This window comes from Gossypium hirsutum, chromosome A02 (assembly GCF_007990345.1).
Source record: "Gossypium hirsutum isolate 1008001.06 chromosome A02, Gossypium_hirsutum_v2.1, whole genome shotgun sequence".
NCBI lineage: Eukaryota > Viridiplantae > Streptophyta > Magnoliopsida > Malvales > Malvaceae > Gossypium > Gossypium hirsutum.
Genome location: NC_053425.1, coordinates 107,932,935 through 107,947,953, shown reverse-complemented (window position 1 = coordinate 107,947,953; position 15,019 = coordinate 107,932,935). Strand labels below are relative to the sequence as shown.

Sequence of the window (15,019 nt, the reverse complement as noted above, 5' to 3'; positions counted from 1 at the left end):
AGGAGGGGTCGAAGTTAATTTTTAATTTTTAATAATTTATATCTTTATAATTTTTAAAAAATTAAATTAAATTTTTATCATTTTTAAATAGGACTAAAATATAATTTTATTTTTATTAAATTAAAATTTTAAAAATATTAAAAAATTAAATAGATAATTTTTTATTTTAAGAAGTACCAACTTACTTTATTCATGGACTGATTTTAAATTTTTATGTCAACTCCTCACATTCCTCAATTTTTTGTAGTTTAAACCTTTTTTTATTCAGTAATTAACTTAAACTAATAAAATCTTATCGTGTAAATCAGACTGTCCAAACATATCATAATCATATATGATATGGAGATATGCACGTGAACAGCAAGATTCAACCTCTCCCCACGACGAACGGGGTAACGTGTCCGTTACATTTCTGTTCGATTATAAGAACACACAAACAACCAATCAGTTTGTTTTGTTGCGGAAGCGACGATAATATTAATAACAATATTATCAGAAATATTTAGATAATTATTATGCCAACAATTATACTAAGAAAATTCCCAGTTAAATTGGAGGGGTCACAATGGTCCCGCTTAAAACCCAACAACTAGACAGAACTCACTTAGATATTTATAGCAATAATAACTAAATAAATATAACCAACATAAAGCTATTAAATAAAAGCAAACAAATAAGAAATAAAATACCAGAGTTTTAACGAGGTTCGGCCAATTTAGCTTACGTCCTCGGACACTACCAAATTAATATTTCCTCTAGAAATATTACAAAGGAGAAGATTTTGGGATGATACAACCAAAGGGGGAGGGGTTCTATATATAACAAACCAAACCCCCTCCCTTTCTATCTTTTCCTAATGTGGGATATTGCCAATATTCAACAAATCTCCACCTTGGCGATATTCCACATCTTCGAACATCTTCTCATAACACTAACTTCAATAGTGTCTTCAAATTTGCAACCAATCGCCTTCTTCCCTTTTGGTAGTTGTGCCAGCTTCCACGTCTTGTTTTTCTCTAGAGATTGCATTTCCTCTTCCATTGCACCTAACCATCTATTATTCTCTAAACTCTGAATGGCTTTGGTGTAAGTGGATGGAATATTATCAACAACTGGAAGTGCATAAGCTACCATGTCAGTGAAACGAGCTGGTTTCTGAATTTCTCGTCTCTGCCTTCTGACTGCAATTGGCTCTGATTGCTGTTGAGGTTCTTGGGTAGAAACCTCTTCCTCATCTGACTCTGCATCTGCCAATGAAGAATCACTAGTGGTACCTTCTGCTGGAATTACCACACTCTGCTCAAACTCCACCTGCTGCGGAGTACACTCCACCTGCTGCGAAGTACTACTCACTCCTTCTGGATTTACCTTATTCAACATGGCAGATTCATGAAAGGTAACATCCCTACTGATTATCGTCTTCTTTGCCTCTAGACACCACAAACGATATCCCTTAACACCAGCATTGAAGCCCATGAATAGAGCCTTCTTTGCTCTTGGATCTAACTTTGATTCTTTCACATGATAATATGCAATAGAACCAAAAATGCGCAAGGTGTCATAATCAGTAGCAGGTTTTCCATACCATTTCTCCAAAGGAGTCTCGCCATTTATAGCAGATGATGGCAAATGATTGATGAGATGTTGAGCGTACATCACAGCCTCAGTCCAAAACTTTCTATCTAATCCAGCATTAGATAACATACATCGAACTTTCTCCACAAGCGTTCGATTCATACGCTCTGCCACCCCATTCTGTTGCGGTGTTCCACCTACGGTGAAGTGCCTTACTATGCCACAATCTTGGCATATCTTCAGGAAAGGATCGCTTTTATATTCTCCACCGTTGTCTGATCGGAGAACCTTAATCTTCCTTCCTGTCTGATTTTCAACTTTAGTTTTCCACTTAAGGAAAACTTCAAGCACCTCATCTTTGTTCTTCATAGGAAACACCCAAACTCGTCTGGAAAAATCATCAATAAAGGTGACAAAATAACGTCTTCCTCCAAGTGATGGAGTCTTGGACGGTCCCCATACATCAGAATGCACATAATCCAGAATACCTTTAGTATTGTGAATCCCAGTGCCAAATTTCACCCTTCGTTGTTTTCCCAGAACACAATGCTCGCAAAATTCAAGTTTGCAAGTCTTTGTACCTTTCAATAATCCTTGCTTGGCTAGAGTTTGCAAGGATTTTTCACCAGCATGGCCCAAACGCATATGCCACAGCTGTGTTGCCTCAGCGTCCTTCTTGGTACTCGAAATTGCTGCTGCTGTTGTCCCGACCACTGTACTACCTTGGTAGTAATACAGATTGTTCTTTCTTATGCCTTTCAACATCACCAATGCTCCTGAAGTTGCTTTAAGAACTCCATCTCGTATTGTCACAACTAGGCCTTTAGATTCTAACGACCCCAAAGAGATGAGATTCTTCTTCAACTTTGGGACATATCGTACATCCCGCAAAATTCTAGTAGATCCATCATGACTCCTCAGTTTAATTGAACCTATCCCGGCTATTTTACACGTGTTATCATTACCCATGTAAACAACCCCTCCATCTAGTTTTTGAAATTCAAAAAACCATTCCCAAATGGGACACATATGATAGGAACAACCAGAATCCATGATCCACTCATCTGCATGTGATGTTGAAGATGTCATACTAAGAGAAAAGTCTGACTCTGCTTCACTATTGCATTCTGCAACATTTGCATCTTGCGGAGTCTTCCCTTTTTTCTTCAATTTTGGACAATCTTTCTTCCAATGTCCTTTTTCTTTGCAAAAGGAACATTCATCTTTGGCAACAGCTCGACCTTTGGACTTTCTACTCTTCCCCTTAGACTGACTTTGCTGACGACCTCTTGTTACCAATGCTTCCACTGCTGCTTCACCTGAACCTTTCAACTTATCCTTTCGGCGTAGTTCATAGCTATACAATGCAGCAGTTACTTCATTGAAAGTTACTTCCGATTTTCCATGAAGTAGAGTAGTTTCAAGGTACTCAAACTCCTCAGGAAGCGATCCCAACAACATTAACGCCAAGTCTTCGTCTTCAAAAGTCACATCCAAATTCAACAAATCAGCCACCAGCTGATTAAAATTGGTAATGTGCTCGTTCATCGTGGTACCAGGAACATAACTGAAACGAAACAGTCTTTTCTTCATATGTAACTTATTTTGACTGTTCTTCTTCAGAAATTTCTCCTCCAATGCTTTCCACAATTTACTTGCAGAAGTCTCTTTACTGAATGTATACTTCTGCTCTCTGGAAAGACATGATCGAATTGTACCACATGCCAATCGGTTGATGGTCTTCCATTCTTTATCATCAACCCCTTCTGGTTTTTCTTCCTCAATGGCAATATCTAGACCCTGTTGAAAGAGGGCATCTAGAAGCTCACTTTGCCACATGCCGAAATGACCTGTTCCATCAAAAATTTCCACTACAAATCTCGTATTTGCAGTTCCAATCCTCGGCAAAATGTACGAAGTGGAAGTTGTTGATATGGATGGTTTTTCTTCTGTCATTTTTGCCATAGCTTCTACTTAATAGCCACCAAATGCAGAATACCCACAAGCTTTAGGAAATGTTTCTGATGTGTAAGATCAGACTAAGCTGCAAACACAGAGCATACTACAAAACCTTGGCTCTGATACCAATTGTTGCGGAAGCGACGATAATATTAATAACAATATTATCAGAAATATTTAGATAATTATTATGCCAACAATTATACTAAGAAAATTCCCAGTTAAATTGGAGGGGTCACAATGGTCCCGCTTAAAACCCAACAACTAGACAGAACTCAGTTAGATATTTATAGCAATAATAACTAAATAAATATAACCAACATAAAGCTATTAAATAAAAGCAAACAAATAAGAAATAAAATACCAGAGTTTTAACGAGGTTCGGCCAATTTAGCTTACGTCCTCGGACACTACCAAATTAATATTTCCTCTAGAAATATTACAAAGGAGAAGATTTTGGGATGATACAACCAAAGGGGGAGGGGTTCTATATATAACAAACCAAACCCCCTCCCTTTCTATCTTTTCCTAATGTGGGATATTGCCAATATTCAACATGTTTGAGTATCGTTTTCACCTAATCTTCACTTTCCATCTCTGAGTTTCTTCTCCGGCGAGACCATGCACCGTTTTTTACAATCTTCAATCACTCGATCGGTCACCACCCGCACTTACCTTCTCCACTCCTTTGTTTTTCCAAGTTATCGCTATTTTTCTCTCTTTGCAGCCGAAGGTGACGTTGATGATGGTGGTGATGCTCCTCAAGCATGGAAATCAGTGGAGGGTCTTCGCCGGTGCTCAGCTAATCACGTGCCTTTGTCTCCCATTACCTTCCTGGAAAGAGCAGCAAAGGTTTACAGAGACAGAACATCGCTTGTTTATGGTTGTCGTAACTTCACATGGAATCAAACGCATCAACGTTGTCTTAAGCTCGCTTCTGCTTTGTCTCAGATCGGGATTTCCCGTGGTGATGTGGTTCGTTTCTTTTCAAGCATCTACCTCTTTTCTTTTCTTTTTTCTTTTGGGTTCATCTGCATCTTCGCCATAGCTCTGTAAATTGGATTTTTTTTTCACAATTTGATGCTGGTCGAAATGAAAAAAAAAATCTATTTTTAGGATATATACTAGTTTATTTTTGATAACTTCATGATTTTTACTCACATAGGACCTCTATAATTGATCTGTCATCAACATGCAGAACCAAACTGGTTTTATGTTCTGTCACTCGGATGCTTTTGTGCAGAGTATTGGTGTGTTTTTCGTGGAATTTTTATCCAGTTGTTACATATAACAATATATCATGCAGGTGCCATGTTGAACTATAGAATCAAATTGGAAATTTTCCATTTTCAGTTCTCTAATAAATTGTATTAAGCAGGTTTCAACTCTGGCTCCCAATGTTCCAGCAATGTACGAGCTGCATTTCGCGGTTCCTATGGCCGGAGCTGTTCTTTGTACGCTTAATTCCCGGCTCGACTCGGCCATGGTTTCAGTCCTACTGGCACATTCAGAAGCTAAGATCCTATTCGTGGACCAAGGATTACTCGAAATCGCTCGCGGAGCACTCGATCTTCTTGCTAAAACTAACACAAAACCACCAATCTTAGTTTTGATTTCTGAAGGGGATGACGATCCATCTCCAACCAGCATTGTGCCTTATGAATATGAAAGTTTTTTAGAAACTGGGCAAATTGAATTTGAGATAAAAAGACCAAAGAGTGAATGGGATCCTATAAGTGTGAATTATACCTCTGGTACAACATCTAGGCCTAAAGGAGTTGTTTATAGTCACAGGGGAGCCTACCTCAATACTATTGCGACGCTTTTCCTTCACGGAATGCAGTCGATGCCGGTTTATTTGTGGACTGTGCCCATGTTTCATTGTAACGGTTGGTGCCTCACTTGGGGTGTTGCGGCACAGGGTGGTACAAACATATGCATGAAGAACGTTTCCCCGAGTAAAATATTTGAGAACATAGCTTTACATAATGTGACACACATGGGAGGAGCTCCAACCGTCCTAAATATGATTGTGAATTCATCTGTTAGAGAGCAAAAGCCGATTTCCCACAAGGTCGTGATATGCACCGGTGGCTCACCACCGCCTCCACAGATCTTGCTTAAGATGGAAGAGTTGGGTTTTAGTGTGACTCACTTGTATGGCCTTACTGAAACTTACGGTCCTGGTACATTCTGTGTGTTGAAACCCGAATGGGAATCCTTGCCTCCCGAGGAACAATCAAAGTTGAAAGCTCGGCAAGGAATGCAACATCTCGGTTTGCAAGACGTTGACATATTAGATCCCGTCACGATGGAGAAAGTACCAGCTGATGGTAAAACCATGGGTGAAGTCATGTTTAGAGGAAACACTGTGATGAGTGGATACTTCAAAGACTCGAAAGCAACTGAGGAAGCATTTAAAGGTGGATGGTTTCACAGCGGTGATCTCGCCGTGAAACATCCAGACGGGTATATAGAAGTAAAGGACCGGCTGAAAGATATCATAATTTCTGGGGGAGAGAATATAAGCACGATACAAGTTGAGACAGTTTTGTACAGTCACCCAGCAGTTCTCGAAGCTGCAGTTGTTGCACGGCCTGATAATCATTGGGGACAGACCCCTTGTGCATTCGTGAAGCTAAAAGAAGGATTCAACATTGATTCTCAAGAACTAATCCTGTTTTGCCGGGGTCACTTGCCGCATTATATGGCTCCCAAAACCGTGATCTTTGAGGAATTACCAAGGACATCAACTGGAAAGATACAAAAATATATATTGAGAGAAAAAGCAAAGGCCCTTGGGAGCCTCTCTTAAGCAACAAATGATAATGTACTAACCCCAAAGATACAAAGTTTCTCAAAAGTTTTTTTCATTATTATTCAATGGCTCATTGCATTGTGATAGTAGAAGAAAGCCACAAATTTTCTTTTGCCAGGTCAAGTTTGAGAATATGCGGGTGCCGAACGGAACCACAGTAAACCCGATTTCCGATTTTCATTCCGCTTGTAATCATAGATAATCTATGATCATGGTAGTGAGCAACCGGCTTCCCTTCCAAATCAACTACCAAGACACCCGCATCTTTCTCCGTAGGTAATCGTCCGATATACTTCATCGCGATCGCCATAACCTTTCGAATGAAAGGATACCTAAACGCAATATCCAAAGGAACAGAATTTGCCTGCCGAAATTCGTAGAATAATGCTTGAATCATCAGAAAAATTATCAACAAACATAAACAAAACGTTTAAATGGATATCAACAGATTAGTGTTACCGATGGTAATGCAATCCAGTAATGCCCATCACCATCATATTTAATATTATCAGGAAAGCCTGGTAAATCATCAATAAATGTCTCCAGGCCTCCCTGTTTGCTCCCCTTTATGTAATACTTTCTGCACCTTCTCCTGCAATTGAATGTTGTTCAAGCATTAAAAAGGATTTGCAAATTGCAGCAATGGAAACCATACATACATACATAACGGTTTCACAGAAGATTGCATGATCTTGATTAGGTGACACTGCGACTCCATTAGCAAAGTATAGATGACTGACTAGCACATCGGTTTTTCTCGTAACCGGATCGAAGCTCATAAATCGACCATGAGGTTTGCCTTCCAAGATATCCCATATATCTTCATTTAAGTTATATTTGTAAGAAGCGTCTGTGAAATATATCATTCCATTATCTGCAATATCTACACCATCTGTAAGCTTGAATTTATGGCCATCAGCTTCATCTGTTAGCAGCTCCACTTCACCATCCTTGCTTATATTCAGTAGTCCCTGATGCATTCATTATCCTATAGTTTTCATTCACTGTATAATGATGGTTTAACTTTAGGGTAAATTTACTATTTAGGGCCTGAACTTTTGTTTACAAGTTAGGGCATGAACTTGGCAAATTTTATCATATTGGAGCTTGAACTTTTTTTTATCCAAGTTAATACCTTAATTAGGCAATTGTTCCCACATTAAGGTTTAAAATTGGCAATTGTTCCTACATTGAGACCTGAATTTTAGGCTTTCAAGAATTAACTTGAACAAAAAAGAAGTTCAAATCCCAAAATAGAAACAATTATTAAATTCAGAGATGAGACTTGAATAAAAAAATTCAGGCTCTAATATAAAAAAAAAAATTCAAGTCTCAATCCGAAAAAACATTACAAGTTGAGATTCCAAAAACTGATTAAACCCCGAAGTTTAATAGTCTTTAATTTGATTTGACATAAAGGAAGCAGGTACCTTGGCTCGCTTGCTTAAGTAGACTTATAACAGTTTTAGCCCCTTCTAGTTGTTAAGCATTTAAATTAAGTCCTTTTAGATTTTTTTTAAAATTTTTGGCCCTCCGAAATAAAAAATTTTATTTCCACCTCAATACTGAATTTCTTTATTCGGCTTTGATTTTTTCCTCTACTTTTATAATGTTTTTAATAGGTTGATGTTGATAGTATTGTTAATTACTATAGAGTGATAACATGCATATCCACCAATGTGTTAACACTTTAACAACAACTATTATCAATTTAGATGGTTAATAATACTATCATTAAACTTAATGTTTGTAAATAGCATAATAATTTATTTGGTCCTTCTGTATTTATTTTTTGCATCTTCTAACTCTTAAATTTACGATCTTTGTCAAATCACCTCAATATGATGAAAAAGATACACATGAATTGGACTGACTAATAACAAGATAAAAGCAGAGGGACCAAAATTAAAATGAAAAAAATATTAAACCTTAAATTTTAAAAAGTATGGGACAAAAACTAGAATTAGACCCTTTCAACAAAAAACTGTGTAGCAATTTTTCCAAACTTAGTCCCTGAATTTTTTGGTCCACTAAACGTGATAAATTCTCATTTATATGAGACTTTAAGATTATGTCAAATGGCACACTCTCAATGATGTTATCAAAAGGACTATAAATGAGACAAAATTCAAGTTCTAAGAAAAGAAGTTCACAGACCAAGTTGAAAAAATTTGCAATCTTTAGGTACTAATCCGAAAAACTAACCTTATATGCATCAGCAACGATTATTTCCTTGTTGTGACCAAGAGCGAGACCTAGAGGTCTACCATGGGTGTTAACAAAATTTTCCACGACCGAGTCACTCAACCTGACTCGCTTGATCCACCCATCGTGACAACCCGTGTAAACGACGTTCGCCGTGGGATCATACGCGATATCTTCTGGTCCTTGTAACTCCCCAACTCCCAACAACTCCGCGCCTTGGAGCATGCGATCATTGCGCAACGAGACGACCACGGGTGCCTGACCCAGCTCGTGGATAGGTAGTGGAGCAGGATCGAAAGAATCGAGCTGGTACACAAGCATAGCCGCCACTACGGGGAACATCGTGAATAAAACAGTAATGAAAGGGCGCCATAATCTCTTCCTCGGTTGATGGCCGGCGCTAGACGCCTGTGATTGAGAAACTGTTTGTGATCTTGAGTCCGCCATTGCAAAACCGTCACCAAGTTGTTGACAGATTCTGGTTTCTTATGGAGATTGAAAAACGTCAAAATGGTTACCTGCTTCACATTGTCCACTCATAGTCCTACATGACTACGAAACCGACAATTAATTTTTATAATATGCCGTTGCCGGCCATACTTCTTCCAACATGTCACGTTGGGATGTGTGTCAGTCTCATAGTGATTTAAGAATTGGCTTTTTTATAAAAATAACCCAAAAAATTTAATTAATTATCAAAATGATCATTTTTAATTAAATACGAAAATAACTTAAAATCTACAGTAAAAATTGGTAGAGTCAAATGGTTTGGCGCCACTAACATGCCACATCAACAACTAGGATAAAAAAATTAATTTTTTGGTGGAGCTATGTAGAATGACTCCACCTGTATAAATATAAAAAAAATTATAATTTCTAAAAAAATACGAGGACTTTAAAAATAATTTTTTATTTCTAGAGGAGCTAATTTAATTTGCACCACCAGATTTCGATGGCTGACACCCTGCTTGATTTTTTTTTAACTTCGTTTGTTTGTTGTTTTTTTTTATTACTTTTTTAACTTTTGTCCTATTTTTCTTTTTTAAGTTTTATTTTTTTCTTATTTATTTATTTATTTTATTATTAATTTTAAAAAATTGAAAATGTATATTTGAAATGTTTTATAATATATATTTTTAAATTTTACATATATATTTTTGAAAATATTTTTTAAATTTTAAATATTATTTTTAAATTTTAAATATTATTTTTAAATATTAAATATATTTTTTAATAATATAAAATATTTAAATATTTTAAAGATATGACTTTTCAAATTTATTATTATTTTTATAATATTTTAAATATTTTTAATTTGTTTTATAATATTTTAAAGATATCACTAATAATAAATTTGAAAGGTTATATCTTCAAAATATTTAAATGTTTTATATTATTAAAAAATATACTTAATATTTAAAAAATAATATTTACAATTTAAAAAAATAATATTTAAAATTTAAAAAATATTTTCAAAAATATATATTTAAAATTTTTAAAAATATATATTATAAAAAATTTCAGATATACATTTCAAGGTTTTTAAAATTAATATAAATAAAATAAATAAATAAGAAAAAATATAAAACTTAAAAAAAATAGGACAAAAGTTAAAAAAAAAGTAAAAAAAGAAACAAACAAAGTAAATAAAAAACAAGCAGGGTGTGCCAGCTAGAGGTGTGCATGGGCCGGGCTACCCAGCCAGGCCCGAAGGCCCGCCCGAAATGTGGGAGGGTTTGGGCAAAAATATAGGCCCGAAAAATGGGCTTGGACAAAAAATAAGGTCCGTTTAAAAAATGGGCCGGGCCTCGGGTAAGATATTTTTAGCCTGACCCCGGCCCGGCCCGGCCCGGTCCGAATTCACTAAAGGACAAAAAAAATCTGCATATTTTTTTTATTTTTGAATGTTATTTTCTTATTGTTTTCTCAATATTTTGCTACCATTTTACTATTATGTTGCTATTATTTTGTTGTTATTGTTTGAATAATGTATAAAATTTATTTTATTGTTAATTTTCTTATTATTTTAAAGGCATTTGTTAATTATTATTATTATTTTAGAAGCAATTGCTTGTTAAGTTGCATTTATCTTAGTGTTATTTAAGTCTACATATTTTCAAAATTTATTTTCAATTTATTGGGAAATATTTATTTTGATATTTTTAGTATTTTTGATGTATTATATATATTTAAAAAATAATAAAATAATATAAAAAATTAATACGGGCGGGCTGGGCCAGCCGGGTTCGAGTTTTAGTATTTTTATCCGGGTCGGGCTTGGGTAAAATTTTAGGCCCATTTTTTGGGCCCGGCCTGAGCCCAATAAATGGGCATGATTTTTTAGTTCAGCCAGACCCGAAATCGGCCCGGCCCGGCCCATGAACACCTCTAGTGCCAGCCATCGAAATCTGGTGGTGCCAATTAAATTGGCTTCACTAGAAAATGAAAAATTGTTTTTAAAGTTTTCTATTTTTAAGAAATTGTATTATTTTTATTGTATTTATACATGTGGCGCCATTCTACATGATTCCACCAAAAAATTAATTTTTTATCCCGGAAGCTGACATGACATGTTGGTGGCGTCAAACCATTTAACTTCACCAACTTTTACTATAGATTTTAAGTTATTTTCGTGTTTAATTAAAAAATAAGTTATTTTAATAATTAATTAAATTTTTTAGGTTATTTTTATAAAAAAACCTTTAAGAATTTGTTTGTTTACAGCCAAGAGTGATGAAAGTATTCAACAAAGGTATTAAATTAGCAATCAATTTATTGGGCGCATACTACCAATAAAGGACCATTTTTAAAATTATTTATGGAAATGGACCATTTTTAAAAATAATTACGGGTAAAGATCATTTCTTTGTCTCAGGCAAAAGTACACTAACGTGGTTATACTTCTGCCAATGCATGGAGTAAATTTTTTAAAAATATTATTATTTTTTAAATATTATTTTTAGTTTGACATCTAAACCAAACAACATAATATATTCCATAAATATTTAACACGAGTGTTCTACTGAAAGAAGCATAGGTACTTAATCGAAAAAAAATACTCCTGATTTTTGTTACGAACTTTTGTTTATGGTACAAGAAGATCGAAAACAGAACAATAATAATAACAGTAAAATATGATACATAAAAAACACTTTTGAACAACAATAACAAGACTAAAGTACTTGTAAGTGTAAAAGTTAAAGAGTTACTACTGACTGTGCCGAGCTGGGTGTTGGTCGAGATCGATGCGAATAATATAAGGGAGGATAAAAGACCCGATATATAAATGATTTTTTAGCTTAAACCCAGATGTAACCATAGTTAATTCAACATCCCTATAATGTGCAACGGGTTTCCCATTAATGTCGACCACCAGCATCCCACCATTTTTCTCCGATTTGATTCGACCTATCCAACCTATCCACCGATCAACCATAGCCGCTGCCTTTCGAACCATTGGATATCTCATTGCTATATCCCAAAACATTGTATTTCCCTAATGTGATATCACCAAATGTTATTTCATATTAAAGGAATTTGAGACTTATTGGTAATTTAGTTATTCGCTTTTTAATCTTTCTACTTTTAAAATAATTAAATAATGGAAATTAAAGCTAATAATTATCCGTCATAACATTATCTTACCGTAGGCAATGCAATCCAATAATGGCCATCTCCATCATATTTGATGTTATCAGGCATCCCTGGTAAATTATCAATGAACTTTTCGACATGTCCCTTCTTATGGCCCTCAATGTAATACTTTCTGCACCTCCTCCTGCATATCCACATTAATCCTTTATCAACTCATATATATAATGAAAGAGATGAATTTTATTTTGGGGTTGTATGTATGTAAAAAAACATACATGGGGGTTTCACAGAAGATGACACAATCTTGATGAGGTGACACAGCAATTCCATTAGCAAAGTAAAGATCGGTGAGCAGCACATTGGGTCGTTTTGAAATGGGGTCGAAGCTAATAAGCCGACCACGAGGCCTACCCTCCATTATGTCTTGAAAGAATTCGTGCAAGTTGTACTTGTAGGAAGCATCGGTGAAATACACCGTGCCGTCCTTTGCTACATCGACACCATCCGTCAACTTAAATTTCAAAGCTTCGGCTTCGTCTGCTAGCACCTCGATAGCACCATCTCTACTTATATTCAATAGTCCCTATATATATACATATATATAGAAATGTTACAAATATTGTGTATGCAAAACGTTTTTCTTAAATTAATTATTGATTGTTGATAAGGTTTTGAGAGATGGAGTAATATTTGACCATGTTTAGATAGATTACTTCAACCAAAAAGATATATGATTATAACTTTACTTGTTAATCGTTCGGGTCGGGCTGGAACCAGGTGGGATGTGGGAATATTTGATCATGTTTAGATAGATGAATTGGATGAATAAATTTTGTGACAAGTTTTAGGTATGTTTAGATTCATTTGGTTAAGGTTTAGGACACTTAAATGTGAAGGATTTTGACCATTTGGTCATTGAGTCTCAAGACTGAAAAAACATGTCTTGATACCATTAGAACAAGTCTTATTTAATTTTTGGCATTCAATAATTTGAGGTCTCGAGACATATTTGTATATTATCAAGACAATTGTTAATAGATCTCGAGACAAACGATCTTTGTCTCGAAACAGAAGAACATTGAAGGTAAATAAGTTTTGCCTTGCTTTAGGTTTCGAGACATAAAGGACCTTGCCTCGAGACACAATGTGCAGTGTCTCGAGATATTTTTACTTTGAAACTAAAAATTCTAAAGTAATTTATATAACCTGTCTCGACGCATAAAGACCCATTGTCTCGATACATATAGTTGAAATTTGATTGAGTTTAGATTCAAGTTCTAACTCTGAAAATTAATTCTTATAATCCCATAAATTAATGAAAAGAAATCAATGAGTGTATAATTACATGTATATAAACTATTTTGATGAGTAGATTAATTTTATTTGCATTATAGTAACTTGAGTTGCTTCAACAACCTAACGTAACATCACACATAGATCCAATAATCTTGTCAGTCGAGTATGAAATGTTACATGCATAAATATTTAACGTAGTTTAGCCAAATTGTTAATTTTGATTTTTAAGCATAATAGTTGTTGCACTAATGAACTACATGGCCATATGGACCATGTTTAAAGGAGTTGTGTGTGTGTATAATATCATAAAATAAAAAAATCAGACCTTGTAAGCGTCAGCAACGATGACTTCTTGGTTGAGCCCCAAAGCGAGTCCAAGCGGTCTACCACCGGTGTTGGCCCAGTCTTCAACAAACGTGTCACTACCCGAGTCGTTCACCCACACTCGCCTTATCCATCCATCTACCGTGCCCGTGTAGATTACTTGAGATCTGGAATCATACGCAAAATCTTCCGGTCCCGGAAGCTTACCGGCACCCAAAAACTCCGCCCCTTGTAGCATACGGTCGTTATGTAACAAGGGCGGCTCGAAGGGGACACTCAACTCGTGGAGGGGCATAGGGGCTGCGTCGAACGAGTCAAGCTGGTAAACAACTATAGCTGCAACCACCGGCAGCAGAATTGCGGATAAAATAAGAGGCAGCAACGGCCATGGCCGTGTTCTTGAATTAAGAGGAGACTTGGGTGAGGAAGGTGAGCTTTTTGACTCGGGCATTGTATGAATAAACTATTCCAACGGAAGGCTTGAAGAGTGTTGTAAAATATATAGGATAAACCATATTTTAGCAAATTCGCGTTCTGTTACTTAATTTTAAATAGTTACGAAAAAGTTATTGAACGAAAATTTTCATTTAAGTTACAGGATTGTTAAAATTATTATTGTATAATCTTCTATGTTTACATTACATTCATCAATTGAAAACTCTCATTCACCTTTTATTCTATAGTTTAGTTTTTTGTTTCATAAAACAGTTTTAAGGTCATGAATCTGTAAACTAAAATTCAAATAGTTTTCTTTACCAATTTTTGACACTGATAATCAGATTGACTTGAATTTAAAGTATACTCTTCCACTTGTTAATGAGTATTATCCACTATACTAATTGTCAAATCATTGTTTCTTTTAAATAGTTTAATAATTATTTTGTAATTTTTTAAAATTAAATGACTAACTCGTAACTTATCAATAATTTAATGACTTTTGGTATAATTTACTATATATATGAGGAAGAAACAGGGGAGGTATTAAAATTGTTAATTTTGAAAAACTCTCGTCCTTAGATTTGGTGATGAGTTAGACTCAGTGAGTTTGCGTCCCACGGACCACGTTAATCGGCCTCGATAAGTGTTCACATATTAGGTAGCGAAAATTAGTGTCTTTTGACATTTTTTGTTATTTTATTATAAGTCGAGAAATATTTACTTTTAGGAAATTATAACTCAACTATAAATAATATATTCGATTAAATTTAAAATTAAATAAATTTAGATAAATGTAATTTAAATTTTTAA

General features: G+C 35.1%; 3 protein-coding genes across 4 annotated transcripts; 1 reads left to right on the top strand and 2 right to left on the bottom strand.

Moving 5' to 3' along the window:
* The first annotated feature begins 4,030 nt into the window (after positions 1-4,030).
* On the top strand, positions 4,031-6,411 carry LOC107918423 (probable acyl-activating enzyme 2). 2 transcript variants are annotated; one of them, XM_016848016.2, is made up of 2 exons: positions 4,031-4,509; positions 4,913-6,411. In XM_016848016.2, the coding sequence occupies exons 1-2, from the start codon at positions 4,156-4,158 to the stop codon at positions 6,347-6,349; spliced, it is 1,791 nt and encodes a 596-aa protein (XP_016703505.1). In that variant the 5' UTR covers positions 4,031-4,155; the 3' UTR covers positions 6,350-6,411. The 2 variants fall into 2 exon arrangements, with proteins under 2 accessions (XP_016703505.1, XP_040937456.1); XM_041081522.1 differs by having other exon boundaries at positions 4,088-4,840.
* Positions 6,289-9,194, bottom strand: LOC107918507 (protein STRICTOSIDINE SYNTHASE-LIKE 5). Its single transcript, XM_016848113.2, has 4 exons — positions 8,558-9,194; positions 7,016-7,323; positions 6,812-6,944; positions 6,289-6,716 (listed from the first exon to the last, which is right to left on the bottom strand). Exons 1-4 carry the CDS (start codon positions 9,002-9,004, stop codon positions 6,423-6,425), a joined length of 1,182 nt encoding a protein of 393 aa, XP_016703602.1. The 5' UTR covers positions 9,005-9,194; the 3' UTR covers positions 6,289-6,422.
* A 2,404-nt stretch (positions 9,195-11,598) lies between these two features.
* On the bottom strand, positions 11,599-14,355 carry LOC107918343 (protein STRICTOSIDINE SYNTHASE-LIKE 5). The gene is made up of 4 exons (XM_016847914.2): positions 13,773-14,355; positions 12,427-12,734; positions 12,203-12,335; positions 11,599-12,053 (listed from the first exon to the last, which is right to left on the bottom strand). The coding sequence occupies exons 1-4, from the start codon at positions 14,220-14,222 to the stop codon at positions 11,766-11,768; spliced, it is 1,179 nt and encodes a 392-aa protein (XP_016703403.1). The 5' UTR covers positions 14,223-14,355; the 3' UTR covers positions 11,599-11,765.
* Between the last annotated feature and the right edge of the window lie 664 nt (positions 14,356-15,019).

Excerpts from the sequence above, each read along its gene's own strand:
- LOC107918343 (XM_016847914.2), bottom strand. The coding sequence starts at position 14,222 with ATGCCCGAGTCAAAAAGCTCACCTTCCTCACCCAAGTCTCCTCTTAAT. Across the intron at positions 12,735-13,772 it reads TCGTTGCTGACGCTTACAAG|GGACTATTGAATATAAGTAG; the intron begins GTCTGATTTTTT and ends GTATATATATAG. Across the intron at positions 12,336-12,426 it reads ATCTTCTGTGAAACCCCCAT|GAGGAGGTGCAGAAAGTATT; the intron begins GTATGTTTTTTT and ends GTGGATATGCAG.
- LOC107918507 (XM_016848113.2), bottom strand. The coding sequence starts at position 9,004 with ATGGCGGACTCAAGATCACAAACAGTTTCTCAATCACAGGCGTCTAGC. Across the intron at positions 6,945-7,015 it reads ATCTTCTGTGAAACCGTTAT|GAGAAGGTGCAGAAAGTATT; the intron begins GTATGTATGTAT and ends ATTCAATTGCAG. Across the intron at positions 6,717-6,811 it reads ACTGGATTGCATTACCATCG|GCAAATTCTGTTCCTTTGGA; the intron begins GTAACACTAATC and ends GAATTTCGGCAG.
- LOC107918423 (XM_016848016.2), top strand. The coding sequence starts at position 4,156 with ATGCACCGTTTTTTACAATCTTCAATCACTCGATCGGTCACCACCCGC. Across the intron at positions 4,510-4,912 it reads GGATTTCCCGTGGTGATGTG|GTTTCAACTCTGGCTCCCAA; the intron begins GTTCGTTTCTTT and ends TGTATTAAGCAG.